At 40.1% G+C, this 20,067-nt stretch overlaps 1 protein-coding gene across 5 annotated transcripts in view; it reads left to right on the forward strand.

Annotated features, from left to right (window-relative positions):
- Window positions 1-20,067, forward strand: part of NEK1 (NIMA related kinase 1) — a 128,829-nt gene that overhangs the window by 43,393 nt on the left and 65,369 nt on the right. The window contains exons 17-21 of one of the 5 annotated variants that reach the window (XM_054030468.1): window positions 2,361-2,539; window positions 2,620-2,751; window positions 14,536-14,638; window positions 18,295-18,378; window positions 18,940-19,023. In XM_054030468.1, coding sequence (XP_053886443.1) covers window positions 2,361-2,539; window positions 2,620-2,751; window positions 14,536-14,638; window positions 18,295-18,378; window positions 18,940-19,023 — 582 coding nt within the window. Of the gene's footprint in view, window positions 1-2,360; window positions 2,540-2,619; window positions 2,752-14,535; window positions 14,639-18,294; window positions 18,379-18,939; window positions 19,024-20,067 lie in introns of those variants that run through there. The other 4 variants (XM_054030469.1, XM_054030470.1, XM_054030471.1 and 1 more) reach the window with 4 other exon arrangements.

Below are 20,067 nucleotides of genomic sequence, written 5' to 3' on the forward strand. Positions count from 1 at the left end.
AAAGGACCAGTTAGAGAAGTAAGAGGAGAACCAGCAGAGGACAGTCACAGAAGCCAAGGGAGAAGGACATTTTAAGAGGAGTATGGTCAACTGTCAGAAGTGGCTCACAGGCCGAGGATGAGGATGGAGTACTGGTTCTGACCATTAGCTAGGTAGAGGTCATTAGAGACTTTGGCAAGAGCAGTTTCAGAGGAGTGCAAGGGACAGAAGCCATATTGGAAAGTGTCTAGGATGAAATTGGAGGAGAGGAACTCCTGACTGATTGTAGGCAGCATGTTCAGTGATCTTAGAGATGAAAGGGAGAAGAAAGATGGAGCAGTATTTGGAGAGGCAAGTGGGGTAAGGATGGGCTTTTTTAAGATTGGAGAGACTAAAGCATGCTTATATTTTGAGGGGGGGAAGAGCCAGAAGAGAGTGTGTGGTGTGGTGTTTCTCATCAGGGAGATTGTGACCGATTGGGTCACACAGCCCCCATTGGGCCTGCCACCTGATGTGCTGAAATTACCTCTAAACCCTTTTTTCCTGGCAGCTTGGGACTTCAGTATCCTGTCTTGTTGAGCCAAACACAGACCCAGGTCTGAACCACATCTCCCACAAGCTGCAGACTTAACTGAAAACAGTTTAAGAAGTGCTCCTGTCTCTAGCACCCAGACACCCAGTTCCCAATGGGATCCAAACCCCAAATAAATCCGTTTTACTCTGTATAAAGCCTATACAGGGTAAACTCATAAATTGTTCACCCTCTATAACACTGGTAGTGAGATATGCAAAGCTGTTTGCTCCCCCAGGTATTAATTACTTGCTCTGGGTCAATTAAGAAGCAAAAAGTGACTGTATTAAGTATAAAAAGTAGGATTTAAGTGGTTCCAAGTAATAACAGACAGAATAAAGTAAATTACGAAGCAAAATAAAACAAAAACATTCAAGTCTAAGCCTATTACAGTAGGAAACTAAATGCAGGTAAATCTCACCCTCAGAGATGGTCCAATAAGCTTATTTTACAGACTAGACTCCTTCCTAGTCTGGGTCCAGCAATTACTCACACCCCCATTGTTACTGTCCTTCGTTCCAATTTCTTTCAGGCATCTCTTTGGGGTGGAGAGGCTATCTTTTGAGCCAGCTGAAGACAAAATGGAGGGGTTTCCGGGGCCTTTTATATTCTTTTTCTTGTGGGTGTAAAGCAATTTGTTCTCCTGTGCAAAATCACAGCAACAAGTTGGAGTCTGTAGCCACCTGGGCAAGTCTCATCTCTGAATGATTCAGCTTTTTGCATTGTTTACATGTTAGTTTGAACGTTCCAAGGAAAGCTCAGATGTGGATTGGCATCTCCCAAAGTCCATTGTCAGTTAAGTGTTTCTTGATAGGACCATTCTCAGTAAGTGCCCATTCTCAAGAAGCTGACCAAATGCTTCACTGAGGCTACTTAGAATCAAACAAATACATAGCCAATATTCATAACTTCAAATACAAAAAGGATACACACATACAGACAGCATAATCATAACCAGCAAACTACGACCTTTCCATAGACACCCCACTTGGCCTCCTCTGTACAAGAACTTGTGCAACCATAGGACCCTGGTTGCAACAATGATCAATACGGTCACAGTTTATGTCACTAACGTCACAGAGATATCCCCATGTATTGCAAAGGAATATTGAAAACTGCTACCAGTTTTATACATGACCTGCAACTTTAAAGCTACCCATGTGTATTCTTTGAAGCAAGAACTCCAGAGATGTCTTTATAACTGGCATATTAATTGTAATATAAATGGACCCTTTTTGTCCAATAATTGCAGGAAAGAATTCACTCTGGGATTCCAGTGATTCCAGTTACTTTATCCACAATAAAATGACTCTTGCATTACACAGCCACCAAACTTTCAGAATATGCACAGGGTTAAACCACTACTGAAGACTTTAGTGAAAAACAGGGTTTATTTTAAGAAAAAGGCATATGAGAGAGGCTAATTTTTACCACTCTTTTACTTTTATAATGACAGTACTGTCCATCTTTTCTTGATGATTCAGTTCCTTCACTGTGATAAACTACTTAGCCTTTGATAGGGTAGCTTATCGATTTTGAAATGGGATGATTTCCTTTTATAGTAGAGGGTCAGCAATACTGTTATGTGATAGGTATAGCACATATAATTTAACTGCTGACAGAGGATAATAAAATATTAATGTTACATGAGTGTAAGAGTTTAAATCCTCCTACTCTGTGTTAAAACAGATACACTTTGGGCATATTAAACTTTAGGAAGAAATCCTGATTTGTTCTTTTTATTAAGAGTAGTGGACACTGCCAGGGTTTATTAGGAGAAGGATGTGAGAGTTCTTTCTTTAATTCCCAGGCACCATTTTTTGGTGGTGGAGGTGGTGTTGGGCCTTCCCCTGTGCCTGCCAGAGGACAGTATGAACACTACCATGCTATCTTTGACCAGATGCAACAGCAAAAGGAAAATATTAAAGTAGGTGAGGAGAGAGAAACCAGATGGAGAGCAGAAATACGAAGTCGGGAAGCTGTTGAAAGGTATGACTACCTTCCATTAGAGTTGCATGTGCTCTGCTTTGACGAAAGTAATGCAAGTTACTGTACATATTTATCTACAGAGGAGTTCCACCTGGAGTACGTCCAGGATTTCCTAATGGGCCTGATGGTCATCACCATTTACCAGATGCTGATGCAATTAGGAAAAAAATCAAAAGATTGAAGGAGGTGTCTAAACAAGCCAATGCAAACAGGTTGGACTGTGATAATCTGTGAATGCATCCCTACATGTTAGATTTTTGTCCTATGTTGTGTTTAGCTTAATCCTAGACACTTTTAAAAACCATCTTTATCCATTGACGCTGTTTTGTCTGTTCATATGTTGGTTTCTCACAGAATGCCTAACCCTTTTAGAACCGTTGGTGCCTTAGTTCCCACTGAAGATGGCCAATGTGTTATGTATCTTATCATGCTTGCAGCTGATTGTACCATTTCTTCCAGTGCTTATGGGTGAAATCATTAGTAAATCGAGCTACTATCTATGCTAACTATTTGCTTTGGTAAACTCAAGTTGCTAATGGTTATAAATAATTAGTCTGGTAACTAATTACTAGCAACCCTTAAGAGTGCTGTGCTTTTGGTTAAAGCCCCAAAATATAAATTATTAATGAAATGACAGCCTAGACTAACCCATAAACCTCTTTTTCTGCCAGCTGTCCTGGGGTATTCCCTCCATTTCCCAACTCTTCCTGTTACCTGACCTGTTTGATTCTCTAGTGTGGAATATTCTCTACTATATTTCCATTTGCTTTGCTTAAAGCATGTTGCTCAGGAGAAGACTTTGGAGGAGCAGGCTGGGGATGAGTGTAGCTTTCCAACACTGCTGACCAGAAATGGAAAGACAGGGTAATATAGCTAAAAAGAGGGTATGTCATTGTATGATAACAATGTTGTTGAATTTGTGGAAGGGTGTTGTCATTACTACTTCAATTGTGTTCCCCCCCACCCTTCAATTACTGTAAACATTTTTAAAACAAATGCCCACTCCCAAGTTGAGCTTTTTTTATGCTATCCTACTTTTTCCTAGGAGATCTGCTTGGTATGACCCCAAAGGCTATGTCTACACTAGTCAGTTGTGACCGTGCCTTTTTAGCAAGAACAGTGCTCAGTCATAGTTCATTAACCTAGTTTCCCTTGGTAAAGCAGACAGAGCCAAATCCTCTCCCACATCTTTACCTAAATAGCTGCTGCAGGGACGAAGGGCTGAAAAATGTGTTCCTCAGAACCTAATTCCCTAGAGATCAAACTGAGTAGCAGCAACAGGTGGGGATGGGAGAAATAACAGGGCAAAGGTTGGGCTGGAGAATGAATCAATCTTTAGATAACTAATTTAATTGTATTGTATTGAAAAATGTGTGTGATAGTTTGAGTTATGCAATCATAATCAATGTGTCTAAGGGGACAAAGTTAAGCTTGCACGTGCAATCTTAACTTTCCCTTTCTGGCTTTTCAGTCCTAAAATTTGTAACATTAATATCATATTATAAAATCTCTGTTTAATGTAGTCATTTACCATTTTGTGTATTAGCACATAATCACTATCTCTGAATTGTGGAAGACAGATAAGACTGTTGTTGTACTGTGACTGCATAGGCTCTACTAGACCATCTGGCACACTATCTTCATCCTTGATGACTGGAAGAAAGGTGTTTATTCTGCATCTGTTCAAAAAGAATAAGACTGAAAAGAGCAACTACTGCAGGGGTTCTCAAACTGGGGGTTGGGATCCCTTGGGGGTCACAAGGCTATTACATGTGGGGTCACGAGCTGTCAGCCTCCATCCCAAACCCCGCTTTGCCTCCAGCATTTATAATGGTGTTAAATATATAAAAATATGTTTTTAATTTATAAGGGGGGGGGGTCGCACTCAGAGGCTTGCTATGTGAAAGGGGTCACCAGTAAAACAGTTTGAGAACCACTGAACTACAGAGAGATTATGCTGTTGACCTTCCCTAGGACCGACTTTACTTCTGTCTTACTGTTTCAAATCAACAATGCACTTCATGGCAAGTGCTGGGATACTCAGTGCAGCTTTAGACTTGGGTGTTCCTTTGTTGACCAGATCTTTACTTCGATGCAGTGCTTTGAGAAGATAGTTGAATTTAATAAGTTCCGTGCAACATTTTTTTATAGACTTCAGTCAGGCCTTCGATTAATTGCATTGAGCAAATTTGTGGGATATGATGAGGTGACTTGGTATCCCTTGGAAGATAGTGTCATTGAGGGAAGAGGCCTATAATGGAATGGAAATCTGCCTTTGAGTCGGTAACAGATATGTGCCATGGTTTCCTATCTCCACTGGAGTTTGGCAAGGCTGCATTCTGTCACTGTTGTTCAATATCTGCAGTGACTGGTATACTCCTGGGGCAATTCTGCGCCTAAAAATTCTGCGCACAATATTTTAAAATTCTTCAAAATTCTGCATATTTTATTTTGTCCAGATAACGTTGTATAATCAGGCCAGTTTAAATTATTTTGGTAATTTATTTCAAAATACCTCTCAGCAACTATGTCTGTAACAATACAGATGCAAAAAATTTCCCCCAGCAGTAGAGAGTTAAAGAAACCCGTTTCTCTGCCCCCTCCCGCTCAGAGACCAGCAGAGGGGCCAGACATCTGCATCCCCTACCCCCCAGAGCCTAGCTGTGGGTCCCCCCCCCAGCCCAGACACTCGTACTCTCTCTCCCCCTCCTCCAGAACCCAGCTGCAGGGTGCCCCCCAGCCCAGACACCCACACCCCCTAAAGCCCAGCTGCAGAGTCATCTCCCCCCACCCAGACACTCACATGCACCCCTTATCCCCCAGAGCTCACCCCCACCCAGCCTAGACACTTGCACCCTCTCCCCAGCCATGCCCACCCTCAGTGCCCAGTCACAGGGGCCTCCCCAAGGCCAGACACCCGCTCCCCGTAATCCACCCACAGAGCCCAGGGATCCAGACGGAGAAGCAGCCTGATGCTGCATCCTGGACTTGTGTGGAGTTTCCTACATGCTGCCTCCTTCCTTCAGGGCATGCTGAGAACTGCAGCTTCCCGGAACCCTCCAGCTCCTCCTCCCCACTAGCAAGCAGCCTCCAGCTTCAGTTTACACCCAGCTCTGTATTAACCTGCTCGGATAGGACATCAAGTATGTGGCAAGTGCCAAATATTTGGGCAGCATCATTGCAGGTGCTTGAGGATGCTTGAAAGATAGCTGTGGTTCTTCTTTGAGAGCTAGTCCATATACATATTCCATATTAGTTGAATGTATATCCAGTGCATGCACATAGAAGAAATTTCTAGTCAGCTGTATCTAATGGGATGATGCATGTGTCCTTCCCTTCCTTGTATGCTTGGTGAAGGTGTAAAGGGTGGAACTTTCCTGCGAGAGACCGTTCCTTCTCTACCACTGGTGGTACTTGTTGGAACTACTCCCTCCAACAAACTTTTTTCCTTCAGCGATTTACAGCATTTTTTTCAGTAGGCATCTCTTCAGGATGCCTTAGAGGAAGAAGAGTTCTCTTCCTCCGTCGCTGGTGATGTTGCCTACCATGGCTGACCATGGGAAATCCCTAGGCTTTAAGAACTGCTCATCCTGTGAGGTGTCTGTTCTCCCTCGGTAAGGGGCATGTTGCGGAGTGCTGTGAAATTTGTAGGTCCTTCTCAAAGCAGACCCAGTGCTCAAGAGAGGCACGCCAGAGGGTGTTTATTATAAAGCAGTGATGACCCTGGACTCCAAGTGCCTAGGCTTTTGAAGTCCAGAGGGCTTCAACTTCTGCCCTGGCGTCTGCCTAAGACTCTCCCAAGCTGTGCCTTCCTCATCTAGAAAGCATAGAGACACGTTGCATGTCTTCTAAGGAGAAAAGGTAAAAATTACCCTCTCCAGTTCTGACTGCAAGGCCTCAGACCACCGGGCTGTTGGTCATTAAAAGTGTTTCAAAACTTAAAAGTTCCTTGAGCATTGGAGCCTGTACTAGCAGAACAGAACCACCATACTAGAAGCCCTGACAACTGTGTCCGTGGTCATTTTGGTGTCCTTGGTACCAAGGCATCAGAATGGCCACAGGCAGCCATGGTACTGGGCAGAAGCTCTATCCTAGTACCAGGCATATCATCACCTAAGACTACTTTGCCAGGCCTGTCACCACTATGCCTTTTAGAACTGTACCCTCCTCTGATTCCACTAAGGTTCCTGGATTCAGTAACCTTCTTGCCCCTGTCTTTGGGCCAAGTGCCCCTTATGCCTATGGGAGGAGCACCCCCTTTTTCAAGAAGTGGTTCCTTCTTGTCTTTTGACTCAAACGAAGTTGCCAATCCTCTCCAGGAAGGTGTTCGAGCTCTGCAGTATCAGTTAAACTGATCTTGTCCTTCTCGATGAATCTATGGCTGTTGCCAAAACCTAGTACTGATCTAGCCTGGTATCAGGACTGTTGGTGCCAATCCCTATGGAAAAGACTCTACCTATCAACATCAGCCCTTCTTCCAGTATAGAACACTCAAAGCCCAGGGAGGCAGACAGTGGCCCTTGAGAAGGAAATCTGCCAGGGGGCAACCTCTCTGTTACATCTCCCAGAATGGCACTGACCAGGTAGCATACTTGACTTGGTGCTTGAGGACAGCATACCAGTTATTCTATGTTCTTTACCCTCTCTTCCTTTTGACAACTGTCTGGCTTGCTTTCAACAGACCTGATCCAGCATCTCCTCAGATGATTGTGTTTTGGATGTGGTCCAGAAAGGCTGTGCTATCCAGTTCCTTCCTGACCCTCTTAAGGGAGCCCTCTCATGAGACTCTGCTTCAACATGAAGCATAGCCACTTCTGGTTCTGGGTGCGATAGAAGTTCCCCCTCAATGCAAGGGAAGGGGCTTCTAGTCAAGGTATTTCTTTACTCCCAAGAAGTCAGGGTGTTTCGTCTGATTCTAGATGTCAGAGCTTTCAATACTTTTATCAAGCTCAAGTTGGTCTCCCTTGGATCCATCATTCCCTCTCTGGTCCAGAAGGACAAGTAGTTTCTCTTGACCTCAAGGATGCATACTTCTACATCGTGATTCCCCAAGTGCACAAGTGTTTTCTGAGGTATGTGTTGAACAACAAATATTACCAATATTGGGATCTGCCCTTCAGGCTTTTGACAGCACCTTGTGTTTTCATTGAGTGCCTTGCAGTAGTCGCACCTTACTTAACAAGGGTGGGCATTCAGGTGTTCCCAGACTTGGTTGACTGGCTTGTCAGGGGCCACATTGTGTCTAGACCTCCTTGGGAACAAAATGAAGCCTATATTTAAATCCTATTTGATAAATAGAATTCATTGGGACTGTATTCGGCACAGGTCTTGTGACTGCCAACTTGCCGCCTGACAGATTTCCTATAAAATACTATATCTGCTCTCACCTGCAGTCCCCACCCCCTCACATGGGTAAGGATTTGCCTCAGGCTTCTGGGTCTCGTGGCAGCATATATATTTTGTTGTTTCATACACTGGACTCTGCTTCTGGCCACTTAAAGCATGGTTATCCTTGGCTTTCTGGCCAAGAAGATGCCATCCAGTCAAGGTTATCATAGTTCAGAGCAACTGAAACTTTATTCCCTCTTGATCATCCAGCCATCACCTCTGTTGGGCAGAGTCTTGCATCTTCCTCCCTTCTGACTGGGGTATTTCCAGATTGAACAGTTCCCTGCCTACACTGTTATTCCCCAAATGATAGATTGCCTAAGCAGGCCTGATTTGCTTCTCTCAGAGATGGTAAGCTATGTAATGCCAACAGTTAAGTTACCACACAGTTCTTTCTATGCAAGCACTTGTCGTCTTAAGGTAAAAGCATTACAGAGAAAACATATTAAAAACAATAAAATAACTTACATACATGCTAATAAACTTACCAGAAATCTCCCCCGCGCACTCCAACAAGGGCTTTGTTTGGTGCTTAGTCCTTCAAACTTCACTCTGAGATTTTTTTTTTCTGTAGCTTCAAGTTCATCAAAACAAGCACCCAAATGGGCCAAAGACCTATCCCTTCCCTGATTGATGCTTCGCTTGGATCAGAGGTCCTGTCTATTTGCTGGATCAGAAAGAAGACCCTGAGTCAGTTTTAACTCAGGCTGTTGAACCAACAGTCCTTTCTTTGTCTGATGGCCATGAAGAATCCAGTTTAAACCAGCATACCCTCTCCAAATAGTGGTAGCCCTCTGGAGGTGTTAAACTCAAGTGAATTTGCCTAACCACACCCACCTTTATTAGTTCCTGGAGGGCTGTAGTCCCTCTCCCCTATGGAAATACATACAGTCCCTCAATAGTACATAAACACTTTGCATTTTAAATACAATGAATTCCTAAAATTCAGCGTTGCTGAATTCAAGTTTAATTCAGTAAGGTTTATTCAAGATATTTATCACACCTGTCACAGCATCTCCCCTTGTCAATCCTTCAGTCACTGGACTGGGAGAATGACCAGTGCAACATTTGCAAGAGGGATCCTTACAGCCCAGTTCACCCTGAAGGACTATCATCACTGTTGCCTCCTTACTTGGATGTGGGACTCAAATGGGGAACTTAAAAATTTAGGGCCTGTGGTCCATCACAGAACGGGCCCTGCACATCGCTGTTCTAGAAATCATGACTATGCCCACAGCATGCATAGCCTTCTTTCTGGACATTCAGTGCCAATCAGTCTTGGTAATGTCTGACAACATGGCAGCTGTCTTATTTAAACAGATGAGGAGGGGTCAGGTCCTTGGCCTTCTACCAAGAGGCCATTTAACTCTGGGTTTTTGTCACACAACATTACCTTGTCAGCTATCTCCCAGGAGTGGACAACATGAGGGGAGATGGCCTGAGCAGGCATTTTTGTGACAGCCACTAGTAGTTGTGCCACCTAAGAGTCCTTCAGGACACCTTTAACTTTTTGGGGGACTCCGACCCACAAGGACCTCTTGGGGAAAGCAGAACAAGTGTCCCCGCTTCTGTTCATGGGGATGCCACATTCCCAGCTTTTTTTCGGAATCTTTCTCCTCCCTTGAATAGAAGGCCTAAATATGTTCCCTCTCATCCCCCTGCTTCCCAGTGTTCTGCAGAAGAACAGGCAAGAGAAAACCAGAGTGAAGGAACATAAATCCACACCGTGTAGAGGTCAAGCAGAGGAGTTTATTACATACAGAGCGGTCGGAGTGTCACCTAGCTTGTTAGGCTCAGAGACACTGTTACTCAATTGATTACAATAGAATATATGGACTTTTTTATGGGCGGGGGAAAGTGACTGGGTAGGCAGTTCCACAGCCCCGGATAGGTCTAGCAGCAAGACAAGATAGCGCAGCAGCCAATGGTTAAAAGGTTACATAATGTCTCCACCCATGGTCTCAAGTTAATGAGTTAAAATTTAATTAATACTTTGATAAATGTATTAGTATAAAATAAGTAAATAATAAAATATGTTGAATTCTGATTTGGGGTCCATAGGAATGAAGCAACTCCTCTGATTGTCCAACAGATATATTCCTAGGGGTTAAAGCAAAGAAACAGTGAAAGTATATGGCAATGAAGATTGTCTCCTTCGTGTCTTAAGGCAGGCATTGGTCCCTGGGAAAGGGAGGCGGGAGGAGGCCATATTTTATACTGACATGTTCTAACCTTTCATAAACTAAAGGTTGGATATGTGGGAAGAACATTTACCTACAAAAGAAACTAACACAACAGAAACAGGGCTGCTTTGTTCAATTTGCAACTCTTAATAAGACACAATTATTCAGTACTCAGATCCAACACCTGGCAATTTGCTAGCTAGGCTTACTTTAGCAAAAGCAAGGTTATCTGTTTACTCCAGCTTTCTCTTAGTTGATCGCTGTTTGCTAGGCCTCTGGTCTCTTGACCAAACTCTGGACTTTGGGTCTGGAAAAGAGCTGGCACAATCCATATACCAGGTTGTTATATAAAATGCACAGGGATTTTAACCCTTCACATAGTAATCCTCATAGCGTTGTGACTGACACAAATGTGGTTCAGGGACTTCCACAACCTCTCCCTGGTACCATCAGTCCCCCTAGACTCCATCCTCAATTTTGTAGTCCACAACTGGGGCTTGACCTTTTGCACCAAACATGAGTGTTCTCCACCTGGTAGCGTGAATGCTGGCTGGTTGACACTAGTGGAGTTGGTCTGCTCACATGATATTTAGAAAATCCTTATTAATAGCAGGAAAACTTCCACTAGGTCCACGTACTTCTCTAGATTTACAAATGGAGCTTTACAGCATCAGTCTTCCCCTATACTGAAGAGCATCTTGAGGCTATTCTTACTTGTCAGAAGTCTGGCCCCAACTTGGGATCTTAACTTTGTCCTTCTGAAGCTGGTGGTTCCCCCCCTTCTAGCCTGTGGTTACATGCCCTTTACCCTACCTTTCTATGAAATTGGCCTTCCTCTTGGCAGTCAAGTCTGCTAGAAGTTGGAGAATGCAAACCCAGATAGCAGAGCCATCTTCTACTATAAATGTTATACTATCATTCATAATGACAATCTGGAATGTGGTCTCAAAGACTTCTTCCTGAAGTTGGTGTCTGAATTCCACACTAATGAAATCATCCACTTACTTGTATTCTTTACCAAGTGTCATGCTGGTAGACCAGAGCAAAGATTGTGTACTCTTGATGTATGTAGAGCCATTTTATTCTACCAGGACAAAACAAAATCCTTCTGGAAGTCACCCAGGCTCTTTCTTGCTTACCCCGGGAGGGTCAAAGGGCAAGTTGTTTCTACAGGGAGAATTTTTAGTTGGATTGTCCAGTGCATTAGATCATGTTACCAACCAGTGGACATGCAGTCGCCTGACAAGCTGTATGCTCACTCCACCAGGGTACTGTCTACCTCTATAGCTTCTCTAGGGAATGTTCTGTGAGGCTGACAGGCCAGGTGCCAGTGCATGTCAGTGTCTCAGGACAATTAATTTGTATGTGAACATTAAAGAAGTGTTAAGTGTTAGTATGCATTCAAACGAATTAATTCGTATGCTAATAGAAATGAAAGGAGATGTTGATTGTATTGTTTTCATCTGCCTATATCATGCGGTTTTTGCTATTACGTTATTTCTACAGTCTACTTTTAATTAAATAACCCTAGATCAAAGGAGTGTTAATGAAGAGAGTATTCAGGTGTTAGAATCGAAGTGAAACATGGGCGCTGAGCAAGGCTGAAGAACACCAGATTGATGCGTGCAATTCTTCTCGTTTTCATCAGCTTCATATCAAGTGGCAGAAAACGATCAAAAATGAAGCCAAACCCAACAACTGCCTCCACTAGCACTGGTTTGGTTCCAGCAGCTTTCTTGTATGGATGTTAGTGCAACACAGTTGAATTTCAAAGCATTTGTATCAGAGTGCCACTGCATGGCCAGCAACCATGTTGGGCACCAGAAGTTTCGGTGTCACAGTAAGCATTCCAATGTACTGCCAAGATCACCTACAGCACTTTTGCCAGAGATTGAAGTGGGTGGTGTTTGATCTGCAAGGAGGCCATTTCCTTTTAGGATTTGCCATGATGATGGTAATGACATTCACTGTTTTGGTTACTGTTTCCTATGCAGTAACTTGAGTCTTTGTGATGTAGTTAATGTTTTTCCTGCTGCACCCAGTAACTGAGCATCTACTCAGCTACATGTGCTACCATCTGACTTAATTTCTTCCATCCCCTCTCCCCATTTCCCTCCCTCCCTCCCTCTCCCCAGGCCAGACTAGACTAGGAAAATGGGTTGTGGTTTTTAAAAATGCTGGTTAAAACATGTTAGCTAACATATTTTAACCAGCATCTTTAAATACTAGTGTGAATATGACCAGCCAAAATATTTTAAAGGTTTAAATCCTGTCTACATTAGTGCTTAAAAACATGTCCGTTAAACATCTCATGTTAACTAATATGGTTTCAAATGTTAACTATTTTTTTCAAGTCTAGTTAGGGCCAAAAAGATTTAAAGAAATTAAGGCCAACCAGGGTGGGGACAGAATAGGGTTGAATATGATCGCTTCTAGATCTCACCTTTTCAGAGTGTTTTCATTGGATCATTTTTGGACTTAAACCATGATATTATCCTCAAAAATGTGTGAAATGTTCAGTGTATTGCCTATAAGTATTACACTGTTTAACTTAGTAATAGTTCCCTTGTGTGTGATGGTTACAACTAAAGGTGAACTGCAAGGATATGAGAGTAGATGGTTGGTTAAAGCAAGAATCTTGCTAAAAGAACAACAGTAGTTCAGTTGTATTTATTTTTAAATTAGTTCATGCACATATCTAAAAGTGACTGAAAAACCTTATATGTAGTTTAACAGAGCCTTTCACTAGATCTTAAAACTATTGTCTTTGTATAATATATTCCATTCCTGCAGTGCACATTGTGGGTATAAATGATTACAAATTCGTATTACTAGTGATATTTGAGTGAACCTTGCTGCCTGTCAAATATAGACATTTGTACAATATATGATCATAAACAAGCTTCTTCTGGTTGGCTAGATGTAGTTCTAGAGCCTCATAAAAATGACATTTATTTTTAGTTAGTTTTCATCATGCTTACAGCATACCGTAAATAATAATCTTTGTGTGCACTAAAACTTCAAAAAGACTGAACTATACCACATGGTTTTTGGAGCTCAAGATGCTTACTTTTGTAGTAGAACAATGTTTATTTTTTCTTTGGTATTGTATGTTAATTATCACTTTGGCTGTACACAGTACTATTGTACACTAGATATGTACTTTTATTTTATTATGAAATTTGTATTTAGTCTAATTGACAGTTTTCTAGGTATGATATTACTTTGTCTTGCACAGCATCAAAAAACAATGAAATTTCGGACTTACACTATATTTCTGGAGATAGTTGGAACACTATTGTTTCCAATGGCATGATTTCAAGCTTGTCTGCCACCAGAGAAAACAGGGTTACAAATGGGTCAGGGGGTGTTGGAACCTGACATTTTGCAGTTTGATATTACAGCCTTAGGTAGCACAGAGGAATGAGGGAGAAATGCAAACCTAACTGGAAAACATGATGCAACCATAATTGATTCACTTGTAAAATCCTCAGGAATAAAACCGAAATATCTTTGCATTACAACGTTATTTCATTCACCTTTTTAACATTTCTAATGTGTGATAAATCACCAGATTGGTACTGTAACCATTATACTTTTTGTCATTTTTGTCTAAATTCATACTTTTTCTTTTAAAAAAATATTTTATCATGTTATTTTCTATATCTTAATATCTGAGTGCTGCCTTTGCCATGACAGCCTTGTTGTCTTATTTTTAGTCTTTGGAAAAGTAGTTTCCTGTTTGGGAAAACACTTGTGCTGCAAAATTGTAATATAAGCTAACATGATTGAGTGATATAGCATTGAGGCAGAATTTCTTTATCTCACAAGTCAGTTAATATGAAGTGAACAGTAGTTATCAAACTTTACCATGGGATAGACCACATCTCATACACCATTTCCTTTCCAAGTCAGACTTGCATGTACCACGTCCCATTTGCAGTTGCATAACACCCCTTGGCAACTACAGCAATTGTGCTTACACATTAAAGTATTGTATCTTTGGCCATCTTTTAATGATGTTTAGCAGCTGGAAATAAGGAGCAGTCAGTGCCAAGTGACCAGCCAGCTGTCTGCAGACCATCTTCAAGTATTCTATGGACTGCTACTGATCGACACACTACAATTTGAGAACCTCTGGAATAATTTCACGCTCTAGTAAAAATAACCACATTAGCGAAGTTGTAAGACCCCCACTGTGTGAATGGAAAACATTGTGGGTTGTAATTGCTTTTTCAAAAGTGGGGACAAACCAAGTGAGCTTGAAATGACTATGTTTTGTTTTGGTTGGTAAAAAGGTGTTATTAGATGGTGCCTTCGCAGAATGTTGACTTCTTTGTTCTCCTGTTGTTGTTGTATGTGAATACATTCATTTTGAATGTGGCATTCAGAAACTTTTAATTGGGATATGTTCCAATTACTCAGGCAAAGAGGATGGGTAGCAGCAGAAAGAGCAAACCAAGTTGAAGAATTCTGGCAACGAAAGAGGGAAGCTATGCAAAACAAAGCTCGTGCTGAAGGACATATGGTATGGGCTTTGGTCTTCATATTTATTTTACTATATTAATAATGGTTAGTTATGAATATAGATCCTTTTGAAAAGTGAGATATAGTGTTTCATTGTCAAACATTTTACTCTCTGGTTTTATGATTAATTGTCAGATGACATTTTAAAAAAGTACTTTTAACTGTTGCTGATTATCTTATAGTAACAGTTGCATATTGAAGGAGTTTTAAAAATTTTATTTTGAAGTTATAAATTTGAGTAGATAAGAACTGGAAAATAATGTTTACATTGATAGGTACATTTAAAATTCATTATGTTAACTGTGTGCATTGTTCAGCAGCTAGCAGTTTACGATAGTTTGTCCACTATGTCTACTTTTGCTTGATTTACAATAACCTAAGTACATTAAAATAATTTTTACTAGATATACTTTAAACGTATGTATAAACTCTCAACATCAAAGTTAAAATCAACAAATAGTTTTAACCTTTCATGGAGGTTAAAACTTCTGAACAGTGGTACAACATGTAGATGAGTTACCTTTTTGTGTCCAACTAGTTGTTTAATTATAAATGTAATACTCCTTTGGAAAGTTTTTCGCAATACTGCAGCTTCACTGAATAACTTTTATTTACTTAAGACTGTTCCATTGTTCAGTTGAACTATGTTCATTTTTGAATAGGCAGAGGGATTTGTGTTTTCTAACACCAGTCCACACCACAAATACAACCAAATCAGGGGTTCCGTTACAATATTATTGTCCTTTAGACCCAGGTGGAGCTGGTTGTAGTCTTGTTGCGGTTGAGTCAAAGGGACAACGATGCTGTAAATGAGTCCCCTTACTCGGGTATTACTGAATCTCAGAGTATTCTTTTACTGGTCACTTCTTCATTTCAGGGCTAATTTTGCTGCCAGCAGGCAAATTCCTTATACATCTTATTTGTTTCAATTTTGATGATTGCTACACTCCCCTTTGCTGATGTGTAAGGTAGTGAAGCATCCTTAAGAGGCTTCTGTCAGTGTCTTTGTCTAAGGTGGCATGAAGACAGATTACACCTTTCAAAACCATAACTCAGATCAACAAGTGACCTTCATGACAAAAATGGTCTACATTAGTTTAGGAAAAGGCTCACTGTTCAGGGATGAGTTCAGTGTTTGATATACATTCAGTCCTTGGTTTCGGTTGCAATTCATGTAATATAATAGAGAAGAAATCACCAAGATTGCTTAATTAATGTGTGAGATTTAATGATGTGAACACTGGCTTTTTAGGAGTTGGACTATGACTCAAATAAAGATACCAAACCAGACCTCAGATAAATGTAGTAGACCTAGATTGTGTTTTAGCTAAAAGTCTCGAGGCTCAATAACTGAACTGACAGACCCCTCAACCATCCTTACTGTGAGTAATGTGTTTCTGGCCTAGACTATTAATGAATTTGCATTGCTATCCTGCATTATAAAATCCAGTTCCTTGCAATACAGGGTTCTAATATTCATATTCTGAGAGGAACTCAACTGTGAAACACTGAATGAAGTATAATTGAGTGTGTCTAATTAGATACCTAAATAAATTAAAGCTTTTACTTCCACTTTCTCACTTAGAGACAACTTCTAATCTAAAACGCCATGGCTCCAAAGCCACCAGACATAATTTTAAGCTAATTTAAATATAAACATGAAAAGCAGACTTAAGCAATTTGAGGTGACAGTGAGCCTTTTTGTAAAGCCAATAGGTACCATGTGTTACCCAGCTTTATAAGAGTTGGGAATTTAAATCCCCCCTCTCTCTTCCCCTCTCCACTTCCCCCATTGTGATAATATTTGGAAAACTCTCCATTCAGCTCAGCTGTTGTAGTTTGAAAGGGTTAACTGTTAGAAACATTCCTATCCTAAATTGAGATCAGAATTCCATCTGGTCATGGCAGATCTCCATCTTATGTAACCCAGGCTTCTTGTGCTGTGCAGTCCTTCTCTAGTAATGGGATCACTACAGTCTGCTACACTCTTTGAACTACTTGAATCCAGATGTCTCAGGTCTGATCTTCCTCACCTGCCAAAAACTTACCTGCGAAATCACATTACAAATAGTGACCTCTATAGGAATTTGAGCTGTGTGGACCTCTGTTTCCTCAGCCAGTGGGAGCATATAACTTGTACCCAGCATGGTGCTATATTCCTTTCTAGTGGTAGGACCACATAGAGATTTACAAGTCAGTTACTGACTTTGTGTTAACAAATATGGGTTTTTTAGCTCAAGCTGTAGAGACTTATACTTTTAGAACCAGATGTCCCGGATTTGATTCCCCATGCTGATGACCCACCCAGGGGCATCTCATTATATGCACCTCCGTTTTATTTTAAGTTTTTGTTTTGACTAATGGGACAGTCTTGAGTGAATTGGCTGTCTGTGCAAATTAGAATTACTGTTCAGGTTTTTTTCAAATTTCAAGCAGAAGTAGAAGTGACTGCCACCTCACTGTTGAAAAATGTAAACTTTTAAAGTTTTTGTGCAGTTGTCTTGAAGAGCTTTATTATATTGTGAACTCCATTGTGCTTTTAATTATTGGCTTCCTTAGTTTTTGTGTGTGTGTGTGTGTGTGTGTGTGTGTGTGTTTGCAAAAGTTACTATCATGAAACCCTTTCTTGCACAAGTAGTCTGATTTTTGGTGTGGTGTGAATAAAGGGTCGCTAGTTTGGGGCTGCAGTTCCGTAAGAACTGGTAATTAAATTAAGGAGTTTTTAACTTTTGTTGGTAACAGTTAGGCAATATGTTCCCTGGATTTGTCTGTGCAGTCCAGGCAATTTTACTGTGTTTCTTATTTACAGTTCAAAACATTTACTTTCTCTTTCACAGTTGTGACTTTTCTGATTTTAAAATAGGATTTCATATTTGTTGTAGCCAACATTGATACTGGTTGGATTGGTGGAAAAACCAGTGTTCGTATATGCTCTTTGTGTTTTTGTTTAACAAATGTCATGAAACCAAACATTTTAATTGGATTACAAATGATGTTGTTTTTTTTTTTTGTTTGTTTTTTAACAAGAAATACCTCTCTTATTTTTATTTATTTTTCTGGTATGAAAACACTTTGGAAGTGCAGGGAAAAGCAAAATATGTTTCTAGTGGTCAGTTAACAATACAACTCTATTTTTAAATCTAGTAAATGCTGTGATGAGTACTTAGATTAGTATATATAAATAGTTTAACTATTGATATGAATAAAATTTCCATGAGCTATTAATATTTTACATTTAAAACTAAAATAAAAATATTAGATATTCTAGGTTTAGCTGAAGAATGCATTATTATTGTCACCTATGTGCTGAAGATGGTGCAAAAGACAAGTAAAAAGAAAGCCCATACCCCAGAGAATTTATAATATAAAAGATTTAGCTAGAGAAGACTAGACACACAGGGAGATCAGAAGAGGGAGCTAAATATGTATAAAAATCTAATATATTAGAATGCTCTGAGGCTTTCTCTTTGATTACTCAGTGGTTTTGATTATTACTATTAAATGTTTCTTGTAAATAAGACTTTTGTCAGGGAAGTTCATAAGAGCTGAAAGTCATCTATGTTTCCCATAAGAAATTTAATGCAGTTATTGTTGGATAAGCTAGATAATGTTCTGGCCCTAGTCATTCTTAAACTTGATACATTAAATGGTGAACAGGGTACACTGCAAAACCTGGCAGCTATCTATGGAGGCAGGCCCATTTCTGCAAGAGGAAGGAAATCCAGAAACAAGGAGGAAGAGGTATGCTACCCGCATGTTTGCCACCTTCATCACAAAATAGCATCACTTTGACTTTGCCTCTGCCTTGTTTTCCTGCATGGTTTATAATTTATAACAAATATAAGAACTTCATAGATCCCCAGGAATTAATGTGTATATAGTCCTAGAGTTTGTTGCTCAATAGTCTTAGTAATAGCTGTCTACATAAGTCTTCTTTCAAAAAGAAAAAAAAACATTTATTTTCTTTTAAATAAACACAAACATCCCAGACAAAAACAAAATCCCAACCCCTATTTCCATTCTTTTGGTAATAAATACAACTACTCCTAGTTCCCCAGATCTTACCAGTCTTAATAACCTTAAGCCTACCAAATTTAATATTGTGGAACATTAGTTATGGTTTTCGTTCATTTCATTAGAGAAGAAATCAGCTGGATTTCTTTTAGAAATTAATGTTAATTTAGCAATAGCAGTAGTTTTTCCTTTATTTTGACCTTTTTGTGGAACCATATGAATTTAGATACAAAATGCAAAACTCATTGTTTCCTTTTAGTTGAAACTTTTGCTTCCTTTTTCATATAGGAATACTTGGCAAGATTAAGACAGATTCGACTTCAAAACTTCAATGAACGCCAGCAGATTAAAGCTAAACTTCGTGGAGAAAAGGTTGGACAAAAATAACTCTTAAAGGCTTTGAGGAGTTAGTAGTGAAAGGCTCTAGACTATTTGTGAGATCTTTTTATGCAGGTGTAATTTTCCCTTTAAAAAAAAAATACACCTTTTAGGCTGACATTTTCCATGTTGAGGCTTTATCTAGAAGTGAATCTTTTTTCATTAAGTATGAGCAGATCCATATAGCCCTTGTGGAGTAAGAGTGCGAAACTTTCTTATTCTTAAAAAGTAATGGAAAGAGAAAAAACAACCCAGGAACCACTATCTTTTAAAGAAGATTCTACAAAAAAACTGCTGAAGTTTGGAAAAAATACAGCTGATGTACTCTTTGAGTACTAATACCTATTTTTTCATTCTTGTCTGGCTTTGCCTTCTTGCTGTATCCTTAATTTGTGTATTTTGTTCTTTAAACCAGCCTAAGGCATTGAAATGCCATCAACCGATTTAAAATGGAAATTGATTTGGATCAGTTTAAATGGCCAAAAAACTGCCATGATACAGGGTTACAACCAAGGAACCCGGGGGAATCCTAAGGGCCAAGAGGGGCAGAGTACATATTAAGAATTTTTAAACTGCTCTTAAGGCTGTATATTTATGCAGGTCTGAAAATGTTTGATTATGCTAATCAATCTTTTACTAACTAGTGAATGTTAAAGCTACAAGTGTGAAGCTTACCAATTACGTTGGTAAAGCACTATTTACATTTGTTGCCTGTTGCCTATTAGAACTGGGGATTCTTTCCTTTAAAAATACTTGCTACTTTTAAAACTCCATAGAAATGCCATGTGAAAGAACCCTGCCAATGCAGTGTTAAGGTTGTACAGTTAAGCACTCAAGTCATAAAATCTAAAAGTTAAGACTCAATGCTCAATCTGAACTCTGATTCCTTGTGTGTGTGTCTATTAGAATACTGTGTTCACTTAAGCTAACATGGCTTCTTCAAGTAATTGTTCATATGGCTTCTACTTCTGATGTGCTTGTGCCTCACGCATATGAGATCTGATTCTTTTGACCAGGATTGTTTTTGGGGCCACAGCT

Source organism: Malaclemys terrapin, chromosome 5 (genome assembly GCF_027887155.1).
Source record: "Malaclemys terrapin pileata isolate rMalTer1 chromosome 5, rMalTer1.hap1, whole genome shotgun sequence".
NCBI lineage: Eukaryota > Metazoa > Chordata > Testudines > Emydidae > Malaclemys > Malaclemys terrapin.